This window comes from Patagioenas fasciata, chromosome 3, assembly GCF_037038585.1.
Source record: "Patagioenas fasciata isolate bPatFas1 chromosome 3, bPatFas1.hap1, whole genome shotgun sequence".
Classification (NCBI taxonomy): domain Eukaryota; kingdom Metazoa; phylum Chordata; class Aves; order Columbiformes; family Columbidae; genus Patagioenas; species Patagioenas fasciata.
The window spans coordinates 27,278,190-27,299,244 of record NC_092522.1 but is presented as its reverse complement, the minus strand read 5'-3'; the positions used below and the strand labels follow the sequence as shown (position 1 = coordinate 27,299,244).

The window sequence follows — 21,055 nt, the reverse complement described above, 5'->3', positions numbered from 1 at the left end:
GGCACACCAAGATGTTTCTGCCTATATAGGAAGATAATATGCATCAGACATACATATGTATTCCATGTTATAGTTTTCCACCCAAAATTCATCAGCAGAAACAAAGTAAGATCAATCTTTACATAAATTTGGTATTTCAACCTCTCTTGCAATTCAGATATAAAACCAAGGAAAAAAGGGGTCAGTCTCACTTTGTCTTACTATCTCCATCTGAAGGATTTCTACCCTCTCTTTAGTCAACACCAGACTGAAGATACTGGCATGATGCCAACACTGCTTTTAAGCTCAAACAGAAAATGTTACGGGGTAATCTTAGTATTTCCTGGTCACACTCCTTTAGGCAACTCTATACTGGTGCAAATGTCACATCCTGGCAGTGAATCCTTGGACACAGGCTCAATTTCTTCATTGATTTCTTTTAAAATACTACCAAATCATTCATTTTTTAAATCCATTATAGAGCCTGATCCAAAATCTACTAAAATGAATGGCATTCTTTCCATTTAGTTTTGAATCAGGCCCCTACCAGTAAAAGTGAAAGATTTCTTAAGACAGATGTAAGAGCTTGGCAGCAGGCTGCTCTCTTGATACCTTTGAAAATCTCTGCTAACCTATCTAACAATGGTACAAGAACCCCAAAGTAATTTTGTCAAAAAACAGCACCTGCAGCATTCCTGTTGGAGTATTACCTAATGCACAAGCACCACACATTTAAAGAAAAAAAACAACTGGGGAAGGGAAAGGGAGAAAAGAAGCCCTATCTCAGTCATCCATCAAGTGTACCTGAAGGCCGCTGCTCCTAAAAAATTTAATATATTCTAAAAAGATATAAAAAGACATAAAAAGCTTTCAGATATAAAAGCGCTTCAGAAGCTGGATTTTAATATTGCCAGGTGGGTTTTTTGCCAGATTATAAAGTTGACTTAAATGCCAGGATACCGCATTTCAGAAGCAGCAGCAGATTACATATTGTCTAGTATTAGTGGCTGACGTGTATTGCTGATTTTCCAAAGCTAAGCTCTCATCATCTGGGTGGGGGGAGAAAAAACAAATAAAAAACCAAACACTGGCATCCCCTGCGAAGCTCAGTACCTGCTGCCTTCAAGCACTCTTTTCAACTATGGCCTCCAGAGAAAAAAAGTTAAGACTACTTTATTTTGATTATAGTGCTTTCCCCAGGCAGGAATTTTTATTTCAGTTTGAATCTTTAAACCATTACATTTTCAGTGATGCATTTTTATATTTACAGTTGACATCTTCGTAGAAGAATGAAACCTCTGAGCAACAGCTCTAAAGCATGAAGGTTGCCTGCAGTAAGTACTTAAATTATTTTACACCTAAATGGAGCCAGTTGTTTTTAGCTAAAATTTAATAAACCTTAAATCAATGACCTTTCTTTTACTGAAAGCCCGCACTTCGGAAAACTAACTTTCCCAAGAAACATATTTTGGGGAGTAAATGCCAAACAAAGGGCTATTTAAATCTGAACATTTTCTCAATTTATAGCTTGTGGACATTCAGTTCCTAAATTCCCAACTGCTGTCTAATGTATAGAACAGTGGTGCCTTGGTTTAATCACATGCCATTGATTTCAGAGTGTCACAGTGATCTCATTGACAGTAATCAATAATAATCCAAAATCAATCAAATCTGCTCTTGCACTATCATTCATCAAATGTGAATATCCCAAAGTTAATTGTGGGCATGTGAAAGAAAAAGAACCTGGAAATAAATTTAAAAAAAAAAAAAAAAACAACAGCAAAACACACTAAAAAATGAAAACCAGTAAACTTTGAGAAGATCATAGTGCATCCAAGCATGCTTCATGTCTGCTGGGGTCAGTTAATGATGAATCATACCTTGCCTTCCCAACAAAGAGACTGAGATATATTCCTTTTCGAACACGAAAATACACAGCAAGTGAAGGCAGAGGACATACTAGTAAATGATCGTTACTTTATGAACAGCCATGTTATGTGCTGAATTTCAAATGTGTTGCTAGTATATTACAAAATGCACAAGTATGCTACACTATGAAGAACTGCACAGTGTAAGTTAGCCACTGCACTTCACTGAGCAAGAGAGGATAAAATCACTGAATTTTTAAACCAAAAGCATGAATAGATGTAGCCACTTATCAAAAGAGCTGTTATTGTTGCTGAGGACTCCTCTCTCAACATATTCACCTGTAATTTTGTCAAGGTAATAAATCCTTCCATTCATTACAGCACACTCAAAAGCACCCTGCTATTTAATTTAAATGGAAAAAAGGCCCAAAAGGTCTAAAACATTTACTTTTGCTAATGTAAAAGTGCTGGTATTTTACTTCATTCCTGATAAGCCGGTGCCAGTGGATGTGATTATTCTTTTCTTATTCAAAGCATATCAGTACTTCGAAAGCACTCTCAATCTTATCAGGTGTATGAACAACACTGTTACTGAAAACAGTTTGTACTGCTCCTCTCTCTTTCTGCCAGGCTATCAGATAAACCCAACTAAGTAACTGTATTTACACACAATCAAACATAAGCTGTGTCTTCAATATATTGTGGCCTCTTTCTGGCATGCTACAGGTTTTCTGCTTGGCATTAGTTGTAACAAAAACCCCAGCAGTGAATTAGCTTGCAACAAAAATACAGCCACAGCACATAGCACAAAATGCACATGGGGAAGAATTTAACAAAAAGTGGGGGGAGGGGAGGAAAAAAAATAGTTAAGTAAGAATGATCACTCAATATATCACAGGTATTTGCTTGTGCTACCTGGAAAAGAGCATGGAAGCAGCAGTGTATCCAAATGCATTCAAAACATAGCCAACACAGGACTTGAAAAAGCAAATAGAAATTTTTACCCTGCTTTCATTTATTTTATTCACCTGTCCTCTAGGAATTGTGTCTGGCTCACAAGGGGTGAGGAAAAAACCAAACAGGAAGGATGGAAAATGGTTACAGTGTCTGAAGGCATTTGAATGCCTTTACTGTTTTTGTCCGGAACAAGACCATGATTTCTCATGATCCAATTAAAAGAATTAAAAGACCCACCACAAAAAAAAAAAAAATAAAATAAAATAAAAAGGACAAAAACCAAAAAACACACAACACACACCAAAACAAAATAAAAACACCACACACAATACTCCCCACCCAAAATAAGCATCTCAGCAACTCTCTTTTCATTCAGTGCCTCAGATACTGAATTTTCAGTGCTAATTACTGAGGAATAATAAATCTATTACTTCAGAAGGGCTGTGGCTTTGAAGATTTTTGCTTACTGCACAGTCATAGGAAATACGTGCAGGATCTCTCTTCATTCTTCTCAGAACGACAGCTGCAATGTAGTATTTGAAGAGTTAAACGTTAACCTGGCTGCACATTGAGCACTTTCTTTTGGCTACCTAAATGAAAAGTTCTGGAACGCTGGGAGAAATCCTGAGTTTCAGCTCTCAATTAGTCGCAGCCTTCTTTAGAAGCTGAGGCTTCGGTCCCTGTGTGGAACGCTCCTTCCCACCACCCAGCCCCGACAGCCTTTTGCCGAATACCTCTGATGGAGCAGCAAAGGGGAGGCACCTGCCACCACTTGAGCCCATCTCCCACTTCTGTCCCCACTCCCAGCGCAGAAGGAGCCATCCTGGAGATGGGGAGGAGAACAATGAGCTGCATTAAGCCAAGTGTGCAGTGCCGGGTAATTCAGTCGATTGTTGTTTCTCCATCTGTGACACCGGGGCCTGGTGATTGATGGGACAGGTGTCATTCATACTAATGTCAGCCACCAAGAGTGGCTGCTCGGCTCTTTAAATATCACCCAGCACCAACTGGGCCCAAGCAGCTCCCGCGAGAAGAACGATGGGGTGGCTGGGAGGGTTCCTCAGTTACTGGGAATCTGATGCTCATCCCTGCAAGGCTCACGGGAACAGTTGGTTAAAGATGTGGCATTTCATGCCACTTCAAAACATCTAATCTGTCCCACTAAGTTAACGGCTGCTATGAGAACATTGCCAGGGAATTCTTTCACCGCTGGAAAAGTGGATATAAATTAGTACAGGAAATCTTGCATTCATGCAACATTAAACTATTGCGGCGAAAAAAAAAAAAATATCACTTTTTCTGTAAGAATTTTACCATCTCTCTATTTTGCTACCAATCCATGTGTATTTGCTTTTGGAAACACACTCAAAATCTGTCAGTTTTTAAGATGACACGTGAGTTTCAGCTTTTTTTTTTTTTAATTAGGTGTTTTTTCTCCTTAAAAAAAAAAGTGCTAAGGAAAAATCTCACAGACCTTCTGAAATTAATTCCTCTGAAAACTATTTTAGCATTAATACTCGTCAACTGAACATATCACAGTCCATCTAATCAAGAAAATAACAACTGAAACATAAAAGGACACCAGCATTCACCCTCCGAAAAGACAACAAGCAAATCCTGCAGCCAATCTGAAGACAGAAAAAAAAAAATTAAAAGTAAATAAAGAATACACAGAATATTCATTGTTCCTTTCTCTCTGTTGCATTTTCACTACATGGAGGATTATACAAACTGGTAGTAACTGGCTATACAAAGAGCACAGATAAGTACATACAGGGCTACGATTTCACCATTTTTTAAACTGCTTTTCTTTATTAGGTTTTGCCATTTTCTATTTCCTTAAAAATATTCATGGGTGAGATTAACAGAAAAGTGTTTCTTCCAAAAATAGCTCTATAAACAAATCCAGCAATAGGGGTAAAGGGGAAAAGAAGACCAATATCATGGATAAGGATGGACTGAATAAAACAAGCCACCTCCTCCTCTCTGCAGCCGTGCTGGCACCTTTATATGGGAAGGAATTTCAGAAACGCTTGGGAACAAGTTAGCACTACATTTTAGATAGATTTTTTCATTACACTTGCCAGTATTTCTACATCTGCAGGACACGAAATTGTTTAGTGTCGGCTGACTCGGTGACAGGGGTGCTGGCTTATAATTTTTTATTTTTACTTCTTTTTTTTTACTTGCCTTTTTTTTTTTTTTCCTGAGGCCATTCAAAACAAGCAGCAGCAACTCCACATCATCTTCTCATTCTAACTTGCCAAAGCCATCAATCTCTGATCACACCTATTAGAATCTCGCTGTAACCAACATACGTTTTGCGACAGCTTGACCAGTTGTTTAAGGGAAGAGTGTGTGATGGAGCAAAGCTAAATCGACACATCTGTGATACTTCTGACACCCCTCAGCATGGCTAATATTAATTTGTTTTCTTTGGCTAGGTAAGTGCTGCCAAAATACATTACATATGGTATGTAGTTCCAATGAAAATGATGAAGAGGAGATGTGCAGGCTTTTTCACCAGCAAAATGACAAGATACAGAGGAGCAAGTGACATCCGTGCTAACCTACACAGTAATAAACTAAAAAACCTCAAATCACTTTATTTTAAAGTTTGGTTTCAGAACATAACCCTTTAAGAGAATCTGCCCTCCCACATAAAGACTGCAGCTCAAACCTGCAAAGAGGTTTTACTCAGAGAAAGGGAATATAATTTTTAATATATGATAAAACGGTATATTTAGACTGTTCTCATATGCATAGAGGTAACTCATCATGTTCCAGTGTGTTATCATATACATAAATGTGCACAATTCTGTACAAGAATATTATAAATGGCTTGATTAGACTGAGAAAAAGGAGTCTCTATTTCACACATCCGATATACTAACTTTCTGCAGTATCTGGAGACCCTTCTCCAATTTCATGCTTAACATTCTGTGTTACTGTCATGAAAAAGATGAGAATCATATTTCTAATAGTATTTGTTTGTTTGCCTTGTAAATTATTTTGATCTAAATCAGAAAATTCCATCTAGATTTCATGAAAATTCAGAATTTGTTAGACATCCAGCAGTAAAGCAGAACAGCACATGCTTGACTTGTGCTCCACGGAAGCACCTATATCGCTCTAACTTTCATTACAATGTTAACAGAGATATTTCCTAATAAGTCTAGGAAGCTGAAGGAAAAAAAAAAAAAATGTTTCAATTTTAAAAGAAGTAGGAAATGATGTTCTGATTAAAAAGCTATGCTCCTTAAAAAGGGCAGATAATTAGAAATTAGGCAAGATGCCCTTTAACGCAAACCTGCTATATTAAGCAATAGCAAAAAGCCCTTCTTTGTTTGAAGGAAATACAAATTAATTGAAAAACATTACAAGCATTATGTAAACAAATCCATGAGATTTAAAGCTCCTGTAACATGGCAAATACATAAATTGTTTCACAAGACATACGTGTCAAAAGGCAACATTCTACCGTATGTATCCAAGTCACTCTAAAGTGCTACTGAAAAAGCAAACCAAAATCCTTAGAAAAAAACAATAATCTTTGAAATAGCAGTACATAATTCAGTTTAATAATTTTCTTTAATGTTTCACAGTATTTTTACTTCTAGACAAGCAAATCATAACAAAAAAACTACATGATCTTTGGTGAGAACTAAGGACTATTAAAATAGAATGAGTATTTTATATTTTTGTCTGAAGACAACATGCCTTATATTAATGGCCACATGTAGGAGGCTTCCCCCCCAAAGAATAATTATATTCTTTAGGCATAAACGTAATCGTGTGTCCAAGGACACATGTAGCTGAAAAAACAGTTCTGTGGTTGAGAGTCAAAACTTACAGGGATATGAATAAATATTAGTCACATAAATTACTTGGAAAAGGATTTTTTTTATTAAAAAAAAAAAATACAGCCTATTTTAAAAGCAAAACTCTAAATGCAAATACAGAAAATGCTAGATTACATGGAAAATCTCATATTAAATCAGATGCAAGTATTTTATCTACATTGCTAACCAGCTCTCTTCTCATGGATAAGAAAAAAATGAAAGCAGCAGGTTTTTGACAAGCAACTGCATAGGAGGAAGTTATATAGCTCTGCATATACTTACTGTATACGTGTCTGTGTGCATACACACAATAATAGATGTACATTGCAGAAACTGCATACAGAATACACTAGATACCTGGAACACACACATATTCACAGATAGGGATGTATTTGAATTCAAAACTTGCTGTGCATAGGCAGAGGACTTCCATTTAAAATGCAGATATGTAAAACATAAAACCACACATACACACACTTCTACAAATAGGACTGTATGCACGTATGATTACCTAACTCAAGCCTAAAAGTAAAAGAGGATACATGAAATATAAAAGAACATGTAATAAGTGGAATGTCAAGCTGCAGCGACGGTTGGTGTCATCCCTGCACTATCAAACACACATATGAGTATGATTGGAGACAGAGAGGCTAAATATTTCACTGTCAGAGCATGTCGAGAAATGCAATTCATTTCTCTCTCATGTGCTTTAGGACAATGACAATTTAATACAAGGCCAGTGGATGTAAAAGAGATAAAAACTGAACAAACTGGCCTGGCATAATCACAGATTTCCTCTAGAGAGCTTGGTAGCGTGAGGCTCAGATGCACTTGTAACGGATCAACATTTTATTGTTTCTTCCCTCCATGAATTCGTCATGAAGAAGAATTCACAGCAAAGCTCATCGTATAGACAGAGGCTCCTTTAAGCTTCAATAGGAACAAGAGTTCCCATATTTTTTTTTCCTATTTATCCTACGCATTTCACTTAACCTAAGCAAAAAATAATTGAGATACTTTCTTAAAAGGTTCAAATAAGTGTTTTTTTCACTCCTACTTACATTTCCACAGGGGTGCAAGCAACCTCCCTGCAGGTCAAGGGTCAGTCCTTTAAAAACATTCTGTTAAAATGAATAATCATATCACTTATAAATAATTCATCTTTTCATACCATAATTTTTTTATCATAATTTTGCTGTGTGACATACAGAAGTAGCAGCATAGCATATGGACTGACATATCTGTAAAAATAGACATCATACTTTTTAGCTACTCTAAGCAAAGTAGGCTTCAAGTATTGTTAAATATTATCATGGACAAGCTACCTTCTGTATTTGATGAATAGCACCATGTATTTGAAATTAATTGCAAAAGTAGGGTTGGCTAATGAGGCGGCCCTTATCTTTTCTCAGCAGTGCAAGCACAAGTATTTTTCTGCTGGCTCAATATTTTTTAAATGCCCAAAGTGCTATTAACTAAGTTGAAATCTGATTAAAATATGAACGCTAAAATATTCACAACAGCTAATACAGCTACATACAAACACACATTAAAAAAAAAAAAAAAGACTAAGGAAATTCTTATCTCTTTTCTTATCATCAAGCATGTGTTTTCAAAAATAATAATTAAATAAATTGTTCCCTACAGATCTTCCCAGTTGTTTTGCTTCCCATTAGCATCTTTGAAAACAGTTTGTTAAGACAATAGTTATTCTTTATTATGGAACTATGGGGATGGTGCCCTCCTACCTGCCTTGGTTTAAAAAGAAATCTGTAGGAAATGTTAAAGCTTAAGGATGCCTAGAAAAAGGGCAGTGTGCCTCAGGAAAATATAGGGGAAAAAAAAAAAGAAGTACAGAAAAAATGATCAGCCATTCAAGAGAATTAATGGATATCCACAAGGGCTTTGCTAATAACACGGGTTAATTACCGCTGCAACGCACCAGGCTCAGTAAATAAAAGAGCACAACCATAAACACATTAAAATGAGCAACCATCACTAAAAGAGGGGCAAGCCCCAGTAAATGAAAAGCTGTCAGACGGGCATTTCAGCACAAACCCTTTATACTTTGTGCAGGATTTAAAAACTTGCCAGCAGTCTATCAAAACCCAAAAAGCAAAGCCCTAGGCCCGGCAGCAGAGGAGGAGGCAGGGAGGCAGGGCAGGCCAGCCTGCTGCCCAAGGGGGGAACGCGGGCAGGGGCTGCTCGCTCACCCCCACTGGGGGCCGCCTGCCCACGGCAGCGCTGCCTCACCTTGCACACCGGGTGCGTGCACCGAGGCCTACAGACTTTTGACTTTAGTAGTAACTTCGGGGTTTATTTCTTAATAACGACTTTAAATAGCTATCTAATAAACCAAATGCATGAGGTTAAAGATCTCCACAGCCTGGAGAAACCAAAGAGCAGAATCAAGTGCTGCTTCCCACTTCACAAAGAAGCGTTCTTCAGTCCACCCCTTTCTTCCCTTTCCAAATGAAAGACACTTCAAAAAGAAATTCTTTGGGAATTAGAAGCTATGCCAAAATGTTTTAAAGAAGAAGTGAAACTGACACAAACTCTTTTATGTTTAGCATATAATCGCCTCTCGTGCACACACACACACATATATATATTTACATGCTGATGCATGTGAGTATACACACACACTTCTATTCATCCGCACACAAACATAACCCAGTCAGAAGACTCACACAATAACTCTGCAGACCATTCCTACACTGCAACGTGAGAATGCTTAGAAAAATAAAAAATGTGTATACCGACCATCATTGCACTGAAGTATTCACAGGATGTGACGCGTATGTCCACTTTTAAAATGTTACAGCCATTCTACAAAATCTTTATTTCTTGTAGTCTCTGCGTTTTATCCGTTGCACTGTAAGATGAAAATCTATCCATACGGTAACAGCTGAATTTGTTTCCCATTTAAACGCTGTTGCACATTTTTAAAAGGAGAAAGCAAGGAAACTGCTGAGGGTTCCAGTTAACGAAACACAGTGAGCCACAAAGGGCAAACATACATAGTGCACAGAAGCTTTCTGGAGTTACAAATCTGCTCAGTTTTCTATGCTTGGCATTCAGAGATCATGTTTAAATTTACTAAACTAGTCTTGTTCTTCCCCCCGCCTTTTTTGGAGTGTTTCTATTGCCCTTCCTTCTTCCAACAGCTGTGACAACTGTTAAAACAGTCAGTAAAATTAAGTCCACTCTATAATCCTTTAGTCAATGTTACATTTTAATCAGAGGTTGAAGGAGATTTCATGTTATGAACGCACTGATTCATTTAGAATGATTAAATTGATACATATGTCAAAATGAGCTGATGTATTTATTGCATCTGTTATTAACTATTAGCAATTATTAGTGTTACTGTTATTGTTGGAAAAGCAAAAAGCCAAGGTTACAGCTGGCTTTAAGTTATTGCATTCTTTAACATGCTCTGCCTTAAAATCAAAGCATACCTAGTGACGGTCAGACAGATGTCTGTGCACTCCCAAAATGTTCCGACAATTTTTAGCTCGAATACTCTCTACCCTCATCCATAACGTAAGACCTCCAGAAACTACTGTATTTTGTATGTCCTTATACTTGTATATGCATGCACATGGGACAACATATACTCAAAACACTACTACTATGAATATTAATAACATGTAAAACTCTGGAACTTATTAATTGAGAGAAAAAGATACATTTGTGAACGTTACTTATTCTTCCGTGTCCACTCAACCGCACGTGTCTCAAACCCTACACTCGGACAATATATTGGGAGTGTTTTAAGATGACTTTTAATTGAGTCAAAGAGGAAGAAAAGAATTACTTTGAATCTTGCACCAGAGCCAAAAAGACATGTGCCCCGATTTCATTTAAATGCATCTACTCTAAGAGGCTTATCTAAACTAATCATTCAAATTAGCTGTAAGAAGGTAAATTCAAGAAAGCTCCTTTGGGGGTGGGAAAAAAAAACCCACCAAAAAAAAAAAAGAAAAAAGAAAAAAAGCCCACACAACTTCTCATCTTTTTATGTATTTTTTAAAAAAATGCGCCACTGTTAGTAAAAGCCATGGAAATTGCATTCTTACATTTATGAAGCTATCATGCACTAAACAGCAGCTCACAGTGCACTGACCTATAAACCACATTTGAGAGGGCATCCTCCTCTGTTTATTTTCTTTTATTTATCCCAGAACATTACAGCAGGTTTCCCTGTCTCCCCAAATCGTATTCCTGCCAGACAGGCTATTTATTACTTCCCCTATTATTTCACCAATACGGGATCACCGCAATTCACTTTTCATCTCTGGCTTAATTACAAATAGCCGTGCAATACGCAGACAGTAAGGACAGCTAGTGGGCATCTACCTATAATACACTGTCACCTCTCGATACAGCCTTTCCACAGGCGATGCTTGGCTACTGGCTTGGCTTTTCTCTTCGGTGTTACTGTCACCCCCAACGTAATATGAAGGCACGGCTACGTAAGTGGCTCGACATAAAGAAAAATGAATCGGTGACAGCTCCCGTGATGTACTAATATTTAATCCCGACTGTGGGCTGAAACCAAGTTCCGGAACTGCTCTCGCCAGCCCCACACCGCCCGCTTTGGTTTGGGTGCCACGTTTTTCGCCGGAGACACTCCGCCAGGTAGCTAAGTGCCAGCCAAGAACTGCGGCTCGTTAAAAAACTATTCTGCTGCCTATTGTAGGGAAAAGCAAGAGCAGAGGGGGCCGCGCCGGGTGGCACGGGCCCCGGCAAAAGTACCCAGCGCCCCGCCGGCCCCTCACGCTGCCCAGCCGGAGCGGCGCACCCCGCCCGGGCGGCCGTTCCCCCCGGGTGCGCGGCGGCCGGCCGCTCCCAACCGCCGGCCGGGCTCCCTCCTTCCCGCCCGCCCGCCGCCTCACGGCCGGAGCTGGCGGGGGAGCCGGCGCACCTGTCAGACTGCGAGCGCCGGGGCCGGCCGCTCGCCCGCCGACAGCACCGCTCCTCCCCGGCGCGGAGCGCTCCTCTGCCGGGCGCCTCCCGCCCGTCCCCCCCTTCTCTCAGCGCGCAGCCGCCGCGCAGTGCCCCGGGCCGGACCGGGCCCGACGCGCCCGCGACGGCTCACGCCCGCGGCCCCGGCACAGCGTTACCTGCAGCGGCGTCTAGGCGCCTGTCATGTTTTGGGGCAGGCGGCGGCGGTGGGGTGGGGGCGGGGAGCGGTACCTACTCTTCCTCGTAGTGCAGGGAGAGCGGCTCCGGCAGGCAAAGTTCTACCGAATCCATGTGCGCCCGGCGACCATTCTTCGTGCGCCCCCGCGGTAAATCAAAGTTTCCGTGGCCGAGCGCCGCGCACTTGGCAGGGGTGCGCTGCGGCTCCGGCGGCGGCAGGCGCGGCCAGTTGGGACCAAAAGCTCGCCCGCGCGCCTAATCAAGGACTTAAAGCCCCGCTCGGAGCTCATGAATATGAAGTAGGGCTTTACATATGCAGTCCCCCCGGCCCGGGGGGACGGCGGATTGGTGGGGCGGTGGCCAATCAGGCGCCAGGGGCGCCGGGGCGGCCCGGCGCGCGGGGCCGCGCGGCAGGTAGAGGGTGGGGCCGGGGGAGCGGCCTGAGGCGGCGGCGGCGGTTGGGGCAGAGCCCGCAGACATGTCCGCGCCAACCGCCCGGCCCGGCCCGCCGGGGCTCCGCTCCCCGCCCCGCTCTCCCGGCCGCCTCCAACTTCCAGCGCAGTTCGGCAGGTACCTCGGCAGGCTCCCCGTTAAGGTGGCGAAGGATCGCGCGTAAAGGTAGAGGACGAAGTTTGCGCGGCCGTTGCCGGTTGTGGCCGGCCGAGCTCGGCTCGCGCTCCCGCCCGCCGCCTCCCTCACCTTTCGAACTGCTCGGCGCCGGGGGAAAAAATAAATAATAATAACACCAAAGGGCAGCCTGCCGAAGCTTCTGGGTAACTCAACTTTCCATTGTCATCCGAGTTGCTGGGGGCGGGAGGGATGGGGGCTGGTATTTTGTTTTGTGTAATGTATATTAATAGATACATGAATATATAAATTTGTATGTCAATATACAATTCTCTATTGCAAAATCAAAAGCCTCATTTGGTACTTACTAAAAAAGGTCATTTCTAACAGAACGAGCACTCAAATCTATTCCTTAACAGCACGGGTGCAAGTGGGAGCGTATACAGGTATATATGTGTTGATGTATAGGTTAGCCACATCTTAACATGGGTTTATTCAAGGTGTGTACCCCTGTGCGAATATTTAGATGTTTAGATGTATATATTTATATATACTAAAGAGAAATAAAAGCTCCAGAACTGATCAATTTCGTCTGGAACTGTGGAGGGATTAGAGGGGACTAACTCAGCCTGCCTCATTTTAACAAGATAAGGACTGCGCTGTAACAGGTCTGCATTAATAAATCCAGGACTGTGCATAGACCTCTACAGTGTTTGGGGGGTTGGGTTTTTGTAAAGTAAATTTTACCAAACTAAAAGGGAAGTAAAAACAGAGCCCTGTATGCATGCCTGTATAAACATCACCAAGCCCATTTCCAGCAAACCACTGCTCAGAGCCAGCTCAGGAGTTGCTCATCCCTGCTGTATGAAAGGTCTCTGATTAAACTTATTTCAAGAAAATGGCCATACTCAGATTTAAGGACACTCTTTGCACTGAAACACACACACACCCCCCCCCCCCCCCCATTTTTAAAGGATCAATAATAAAATAGGAGTGTGCTTGCTTTTTTTTTCCCTCAAAAACTGGTCTTACTTAATAGCAGTACTAAGACACCATGCTTATTTTCCAGATTCAAAGTGTTTCTGCCCCTACCAGTGAAAACAGATGTAGGCTATTTCTGTCGAGAAAAAAAAAAAAATACCACAACACTGGAAAGACCATAATTGTTTATAATTCAGCTCAAACGTTACGAAATCTTTTGTGACTGGAACACTAACATGATGCAAATGGCAATCTTTTAGATCAACACAAATCAGTGCACACCCTCAGAATGCATTAATACCACTCACAAATGGGAATGCAAATTCCCTCTCCAAATCTGTTTCATAGAATTTTACCAAATAAATACAGCAGCAGAGCACAATTCCAAAATAAGTTCAATAGACATGTGTGTATAGGTCTACAGGAAAGAGGTTCCAGTGGTATTTAACATGTGAAGACTGGGCCTGCTTCCTACAAACGTGGTATAAATACATGCAAGTTTAGGAATCAGAACTCACACAGCAAAACTACAGCTCAGTCTACTGTATAAAAGCAGGTAGTCAAAGCTTAATTACCAGTAGCATTATGCTGTCTATATTGTTAAATGTGAACTCTGTAATTAAGATGTAAATTCACTTGTGAGCACTGAAATAAAAAGCTCTGAAATGTAGAGTAAAATCCAAGTACTCTGTAGACAGATCAGAGACAAAAAAAATCAGTTTCTATCAAATTTTAAAATGAGAGGCATGTAATCATGTTACTGTATTAGAATGTCCTCTTTAAGTAACAATTTGATGAATGTGGACTCTGGAATCAAATCAGAACTTGAATATGATATTTTTCTGAATCGGTATCTGTATTACTATATAAACCAAAAATACAGTTCCTACAAACTGATTTACATGTTCACATTAGCAAAACATGAAAATATAAATGTACTGTTTGTACTCAGTGTCTCTCTGAGTGCCTGTTTGTAGATTTATACCCAAAATTGCTATTTTTCAATATTTTTATGCTAAAATGCCTTGAAATGTTTTCATGTGTATGTGCTTTCTTATTTAAAAATCACCCATAATGAATCCCTATACATGGGTAATTTGATAAGGTCACTTTTCTGTATGAAGTTCCCTGGAATACACTCTCCTTAAAATATGACAGCTAATATATTTTAAAATTTACCAAAGCACAGGTTAGCTTGATTTCTACTTTCCTTCATTATCTCCTAAGATTGTATATTTATGTTCAGATGCTGAAATATGGTCTCTTTCCTTCTGTCATGGTCTGTCTTCCTGTGAGCCCTTCTTTTCGTGTTCACGTAGTTTCCACTACCTTTTTGGCTCGTCGCCCCCCACCCTTCTCTGCACCCCCCAAAGGATACATTTTTCTACTCCCCCTGTGAACCAACACTACCTTTCTATCAAATATCTTTCATCCAAGCAAGCAGCTCTCCTCCCTGCCGGTGCTGCTTCTTGGAGAACCAGAAATACAGTGCTGTACTTTGCATGTTGATAAACAAAGCAGTTGGCTTCTTCCCCCTAGGGAATGAAAGTGTCACCTCCACCAGACTGGGGCCTGGAATTCCAACTACATTCTTGAACTTGGGTTTCACAGTTACTGATCAGTTTGAGGAAAGAAAAAAAAAAATGTATAAGAGATTACAGCAGCAAATAAACTGGGGCTAAGTGAAGCTTCATTTTCTCAAGCTTTTCTGTAGGAATAAATAAAAATAATAGTAGGGAAAAGAAAAAAAGCAAAAGAGGTATCAGTTTACTGAATTTTATCGGGGACATAGAATAAGAACATGCATGCAAACACACGTCTGCACTAACTTATCAAAACGTACAGTGCAAAATCTTACCACAAGGAGTCTATACAAAACAGTGGTAATGGAATCAGAGAGGGGAAGGAAAAAACCATCATGAGTGCCTGCACCAGTCAAGGGGCATTACTCGGCAGCACCTACATTTCGATATCTTTCTCTGCATATAATTTTTCCCGTGTACCAAACAGTACATCTTTAAGCATCCTCACATTTAAATACTATAGGCATTTCAAGGCATCCAAACAGCCAGATCCTTAAAACACAACTACCTCAAGGCAATGGAAGAAGTAAGAGTCAGCGGCACTTCACAGAAGCCACAAAGTGCATTGTGTCAGATGTGTATTTATCAAAAGAAGCAACAAGCTGAAACCATCTGGGAAGTAACATGAGTCTATTAGCTGCTGAGAATTTGTTTGAAAACAGGTATGTTGTTACTTTAGATAGAAGTTTGCCAAAGACTACAGCATCTTACTCAAACTCTAGCTGGGAAATATCATATTGTTAAGAGTTCACAATAAATAGCAGAGTATCATCAAATATGTGATTTTCTCTTTATTCACAGTCCTTCTGTAAAGAAACACAAGCCAAACATTCTATGCTACAGCAAGATCAACATTAGAAAAATACTGTCACTGTCTACTCGTCTTAAGACAGTTTTGCCTTTTGTTCTTTTCACTGAAAAGCACATGGTGCATCCTGGGATGTACCGCTAATGAGTTAAAAAAAAAAATGCTACAAAAGTTCAGAATTTTGCTCACCTGCTTGTACATAGTTGGACAAACTGTAGCAGGTTATTACTTTAAAGCCATCTGCTACTTCAATCTGTATTTAGCATTAATTACTCCTTGTTTTGATCTTGGAGAAAAAAGCTCACATAGCACAATCTCCGAATGCTCCTTAGAACTTTTCTACAGTGCATTCACAAACACGCAGAGCAAGGCTTTCAGCTTTTGCTGCTACACTCAGTTCCAGCATCTAAAAAATGTCTCGGTGAAATAACAGCAATTGCCTTACCAAGTTACCGAACTACATTCAATTCATCTGCTCTCACGTAAATACTCCATATTTTCCCCTTGTTTTATTTTCAAGGACACGGCATGGTTATTTAAATGACTGCCTTCACTGGTACAGAATAGAAACCGTTCACATTGCTATAAATTAAAATTATTCTCTTGACGAAACACCTTTTCCGAAGTCTCTGACAAAAAGAAAGGGAAAAAACAAAAGAAAAATAAAAGGAGCCTCACACACATTGCCTGTCACCTGCCAAAAAAGGTCTACTCCCTAAAGAAAATTCGGGCACACACTTCAATATGGATATCTCGCTATTACCCCAAGCTCTTTTTTTTTAGTGTAAGTTTCTTCAGAGAAGCTGAAGTGCGTTACTGTCTCAGACAGCCAAGGATAAGATGACTGAGGGAATTCAGTTGCTCTGTTTAATTAATACAGGATTATTTCACTTTCATTTTGTGAAGCTAATAATATGACTGGTGGAATGTCAGTAAAAATTAAATCATAAACTAGTGCAGTACCAAAGGGAAAACTTACTTTAGTTATGGAGTATTCCCAGCAGAAATCTTGAAAATCTTATACATATTTACACTGATAAAATACCACATGTACTTCATGGGATACTGCAAGCTTTCTACAATCCTTGTGGCATGTATTTACAGAGCAAGAGTTAACATTTTGAGATTACACATTAATAAATGAGTTGCAGTTATATTGTTTCTTGAATGCTAAGCACTACATACTAAACGCAGGAACACGTTCAAGGTCAATGTCCTATTTTAGACCTTTTCAGCAGCTGTGATATTATGATAATCACACTTAAAATATTCCTATAGAAAGAGTAAATTAGCCCTTTTCACTAGAAGGATTATTATGATAAACAACAAATCTGAAAGAGGACAAATTCAGTTTTATTTTTTTTCTTGGTGTGGAGTATTTTTTGTTTGGTTTTGGTTTGTTGGTTGGTTGGGCTTGGGTTTTTTTGTCCTCAGTGCAATAAATTGCTGTCCTTGTGTGATGGCTTTTCTATCCAGGAATGTTTTTTAAAAGTCCACACTATTCTGCACTTACATTACCTTTCGGTTTTCTTTTGGAGGTCTCACCCTCCTTAAGAAGCACTTGTGCTTCCTGTTAGAACCAAAACATTCCAGTTGACATCCCATTCTACCACCTATGCTGCAGTGAAATGTAATATCCCTGCTAAACCAGAAGGGAAAGAAGAAAACTTAGCATCAGCAGCTATTGCTAAGCAAGATTAGGGGTTTAGCTCCATCTAATTGAGAGATGAGATGTGTCCCTCAATGGGTCTCTTCCCACTCCCCCACCAGCCCTTCTACCTGACTGCAAGCTCAAAGTGCTAAAAATAGAGGAAGATGGAACGTAAATATTTCCCCAGTGAAAACACCAATGATCTTTACTATGAGCTGACACGAATTGCTTGTTACACCGCCCTAGGATATCATGGCTTGAAGCGAGAGCGCACATACACACAGAGCCACCAACCATCCTCAAAGCTCCTGTGCTGTGTATTTGTGCGCCTGCATGTCGCAGAGGCTCCTATGACATCTGACTTGGAGCCAGCACACCTGCTGAACAACACACGTTCTCTCTAGCCTGCCTTGTTTCCCCTCCCCGACCATCCCAGCCCATCTTCCATCACTCTCTTTCCCTTTTCTCCCCCTGCTCCCCCCTCCACTCCCTTTGCTCTGGCATTTTTTATTATTAATGTTATTGCTATTATTACTGTCCAAGCATAAGCTGATCCACAGGGGAGCCTGTGTAATTTAACCCCTCAAGCACTAAATTCCTTCACATGTGCCAAAGACACAGGTTTGTTGTTGCCTCCAGCAATATCCCAGGAAGACGAGTGATGGCGGTGTCATATCATCACACAGCGACTTAATCTATTGCGACACCCAGGGAACGGGTAACTGAAGAGATTTACAGAACACGCGCTCTGACTGAATACAAAGTGTTATCCCCTTTACCAACAAACTCAAGTCGCATGAAACACAGTGAAACAAATTTTACCCTCCTATGGCTTATTGTTTCCATGACTCTGCTTTATCCAATCCTATCACTGCATTAGTTGTCCCACTGTACGTCTTCTAGCAATATGACACCTTTTTTTGACATTTTTGTTCTCCCTCCTTTGTTCTCCTGTTCTCTGATTAACAAACAGCCAGATCATGTTGAACTGCCAATTAACATAGCCTCACAAATCTTTTATCCATACACTAGATGACTGGAACCATCACTTACATCAGGGTTATCTCTACATGCTGTCTTTATGTTGCCTGACATCTAATGCATGCTTTTTAAAAGAATAAAGGGCCTGCTCTTCCTAAAGGTGTAAGGAACACTCAATTATAAACACAGTTTAGCTACAATAAACACCATCAAGCAGAAACATACCTATTTTTAAAGTGCTGAAAACCAAAAAACTCATCTGCTTGTCAAGCACAGACTTTCCTTGTGGGTGTCCTACTTTTGTTATCCATAACTATTAGGGAAGAACTCCATGTAATATAGAAGTATACAACTGTTCTCTCCAAGATCAAGGTGAGATTCTCTATCTTCTAAGATTTCACTGACCTGGGAAGTAAGTATTTGGCACAGAATTAATACAGGAGACAAATGAGACTAATGAAATGTCCTCAGCTCAGGATAACCTGACTGTGCTGGTGAATCAGAGCTTTCACCATGGGAAATTAACAGCTCTGAAACAGCCAAAAGAAACTGGTAAAGGAAGGCTGACTTCACATGCTCAAGAGTAAACAAATCCTTCCTCCCCATAAGGTGCTAGCTACCCTTAACTCATCTCTAGACACCTCAGATCTAAAGCAGGTAGAAACTTCACTACTGAAGGCCACTGAAATCTGCCACTATGGTAACATAATTTTCTTTCTGTACATATAGCTTCTTTTAAATGCATACATCAGCTGACCAACTAAACCTTTAATATTTTAAACTTTGTATATATGCATATTCAGATTTCAAGTCAAATGATTTCTTGGACAAATAAGTATTTAAACCAAGTACAGGAAGGCGTTAAGAACATCTTTTGCCCAGTCATTAATATGAAGAGACTTAAAATAAAGGTTTTCATGGATATACAGGTCCCAGATGGGTAATTGTATTGTTCCTGTAATTCCAAGGAAACATGGAATTCACCACCAATTGCACTTTTCCCAGATCCTACAGCTCCATCCACCTGAACATCAAAGATCTGATGGTCTTAAAGGATGCCTTTAGAGAACGTATCAGGATGCACTGAGATGCTGTTCACCACTCTTATACTCATTTTCCACTTCATGGTTGGTGGAAGGCCTAGAATACCAGTGAAAAATCTGTCAGTATACACCAACACAAGTGTAACAACCCTGCTGTCTCTACTAGCCTTGTACACTAACACTAAACAGGATCATATTAAGATCTTTAACACAATACATAAGAATCACACATTAACAAAAAAAGTCTGTTTGTTGTGGTTATTACAATGAAAATTTTTTTCTGACTGTACTGGTAAACATGATTAAATACGACAATGTAATAGTACCGACATCATTCTGCAGCTAAAGCCTTCTATCATCACCTATGTTTCCTATAGCAGCTTCATTCCTATTGACCAGACAGTTAGCCCTATTCAATTATTCAATCTCAAATCAATACATTTAGCTGTGTGTGTAATGGTTAAGGTGTAAACTCTATGCATATGCTCTTCCAGCTTAATTCACGTGCTTGCAAATTTGGATTTATATTCTAATATCCACTTAAAGAAACATGCGAAGTTAAGTTTTTCATATTAGGTTTTTTTTCTCCTACCAGTTCTGCCTCCATTTCAGGTGTTAGAGTTCCAAAAATTTAACTTCACTTGCCTATGACAGAAAATTTTGTCTTTCACAGATAAAAAAGTAAGAATTGTAATTATTTGATTCAAATACGCTGAATAAAGCAATAAAATAGCAGTATGAGTTTTAAGCAGATCCAGTCAATATTTTCCTGCTAAAGCACTTACTCAAGGTGTGAATTGATCCAGAAAGTACAACCTTTAGACTTACTGCACTTCTGACACTTGTACCACAAAACATTCAGTTCAGTTACTGTAGATGTGTGTGTGTGCGCACCTATACCTACACAAACACACATGTAAATCAAATATATCATAGGCTCTTGGTTATCTACATATATTTACACACACAAAAAAAACCCTCATAGTAAAATAGCAAGCTGAACCAACACACATGCAGAAGTGAAAGGCTCCATTTCTCATTCTAGTTGGAAGCAACTTTATTAATTTTGTCCCTCCAAAGTCCCCACTTCCATGCTTAAGGAACTTCCAAGTGAGCTGATTCGAAAGCACACCAAGTTACATGTCACATGCCCTACTTCTCACCTGAGACATGGATTTTACAGCCCTTTCTCAGACAAATTCACATTACCTTGAGTAGCGCTCCTACCCATAAAAGCACTGTAGAACAGATTCCTAACACCAGCTTCCTGAAAGCACATCCATTTTTGTGCATCTAGAAAACAGATCTAATACTAACGCTGCAATACAGTATCTTTACTGACCAGATAACCCAGAAGAACACAATTACAACTTATCTGAGCACAAGTTCAAACCATATTACTCAATGATTTCCTGGGGAACGCCCTGGCTGTTACCTGACTTGAACCCACCCAGGACTATGTTCAAAATAGCTGAAATTTATACGCATGAGGATGATGGCAGGAAAGTGTTATAATAAGAAAATCTAAAGCAATTCTGCATGCAACCATTACAGTGTGAATGTTAAAAGAGACAGCCAAGAATTTATCTAATACTGTCAGGGAAACGATAGGCTTTTAAAAAATGGATAGGCTTTTACAAATAAAAT

General features: G+C 39.9%; 1 protein-coding gene across 17 annotated transcripts in view; it reads right to left on the bottom strand.

Moving 5' to 3' along the window:
- The window catches only part of ESRRG (estrogen related receptor gamma), a 403,168-nt gene that overhangs the window by 150,755 nt on the left and 231,358 nt on the right, over positions 1 to 21,055 (bottom strand). Inside the window, exon 1 of one of the 17 annotated variants that reach the window (XM_065834214.2) lies at positions 11,853 to 12,045. The exons of 15 other annotated variants lie outside the window; for them this stretch is intronic. In XM_065834214.2, the coding sequence (XP_065690286.1) occupies positions 11,853 to 11,908 (56 nt within the window). In that variant the 5' untranslated portion in view covers positions 11,909 to 12,045. Of the gene's footprint in view, positions 1 to 7,707; positions 7,732 to 11,852; positions 12,046 to 21,055 lie in introns of those variants that run through there. One more of the 17 variants, XM_065834217.2, reaches the window with a different exon arrangement.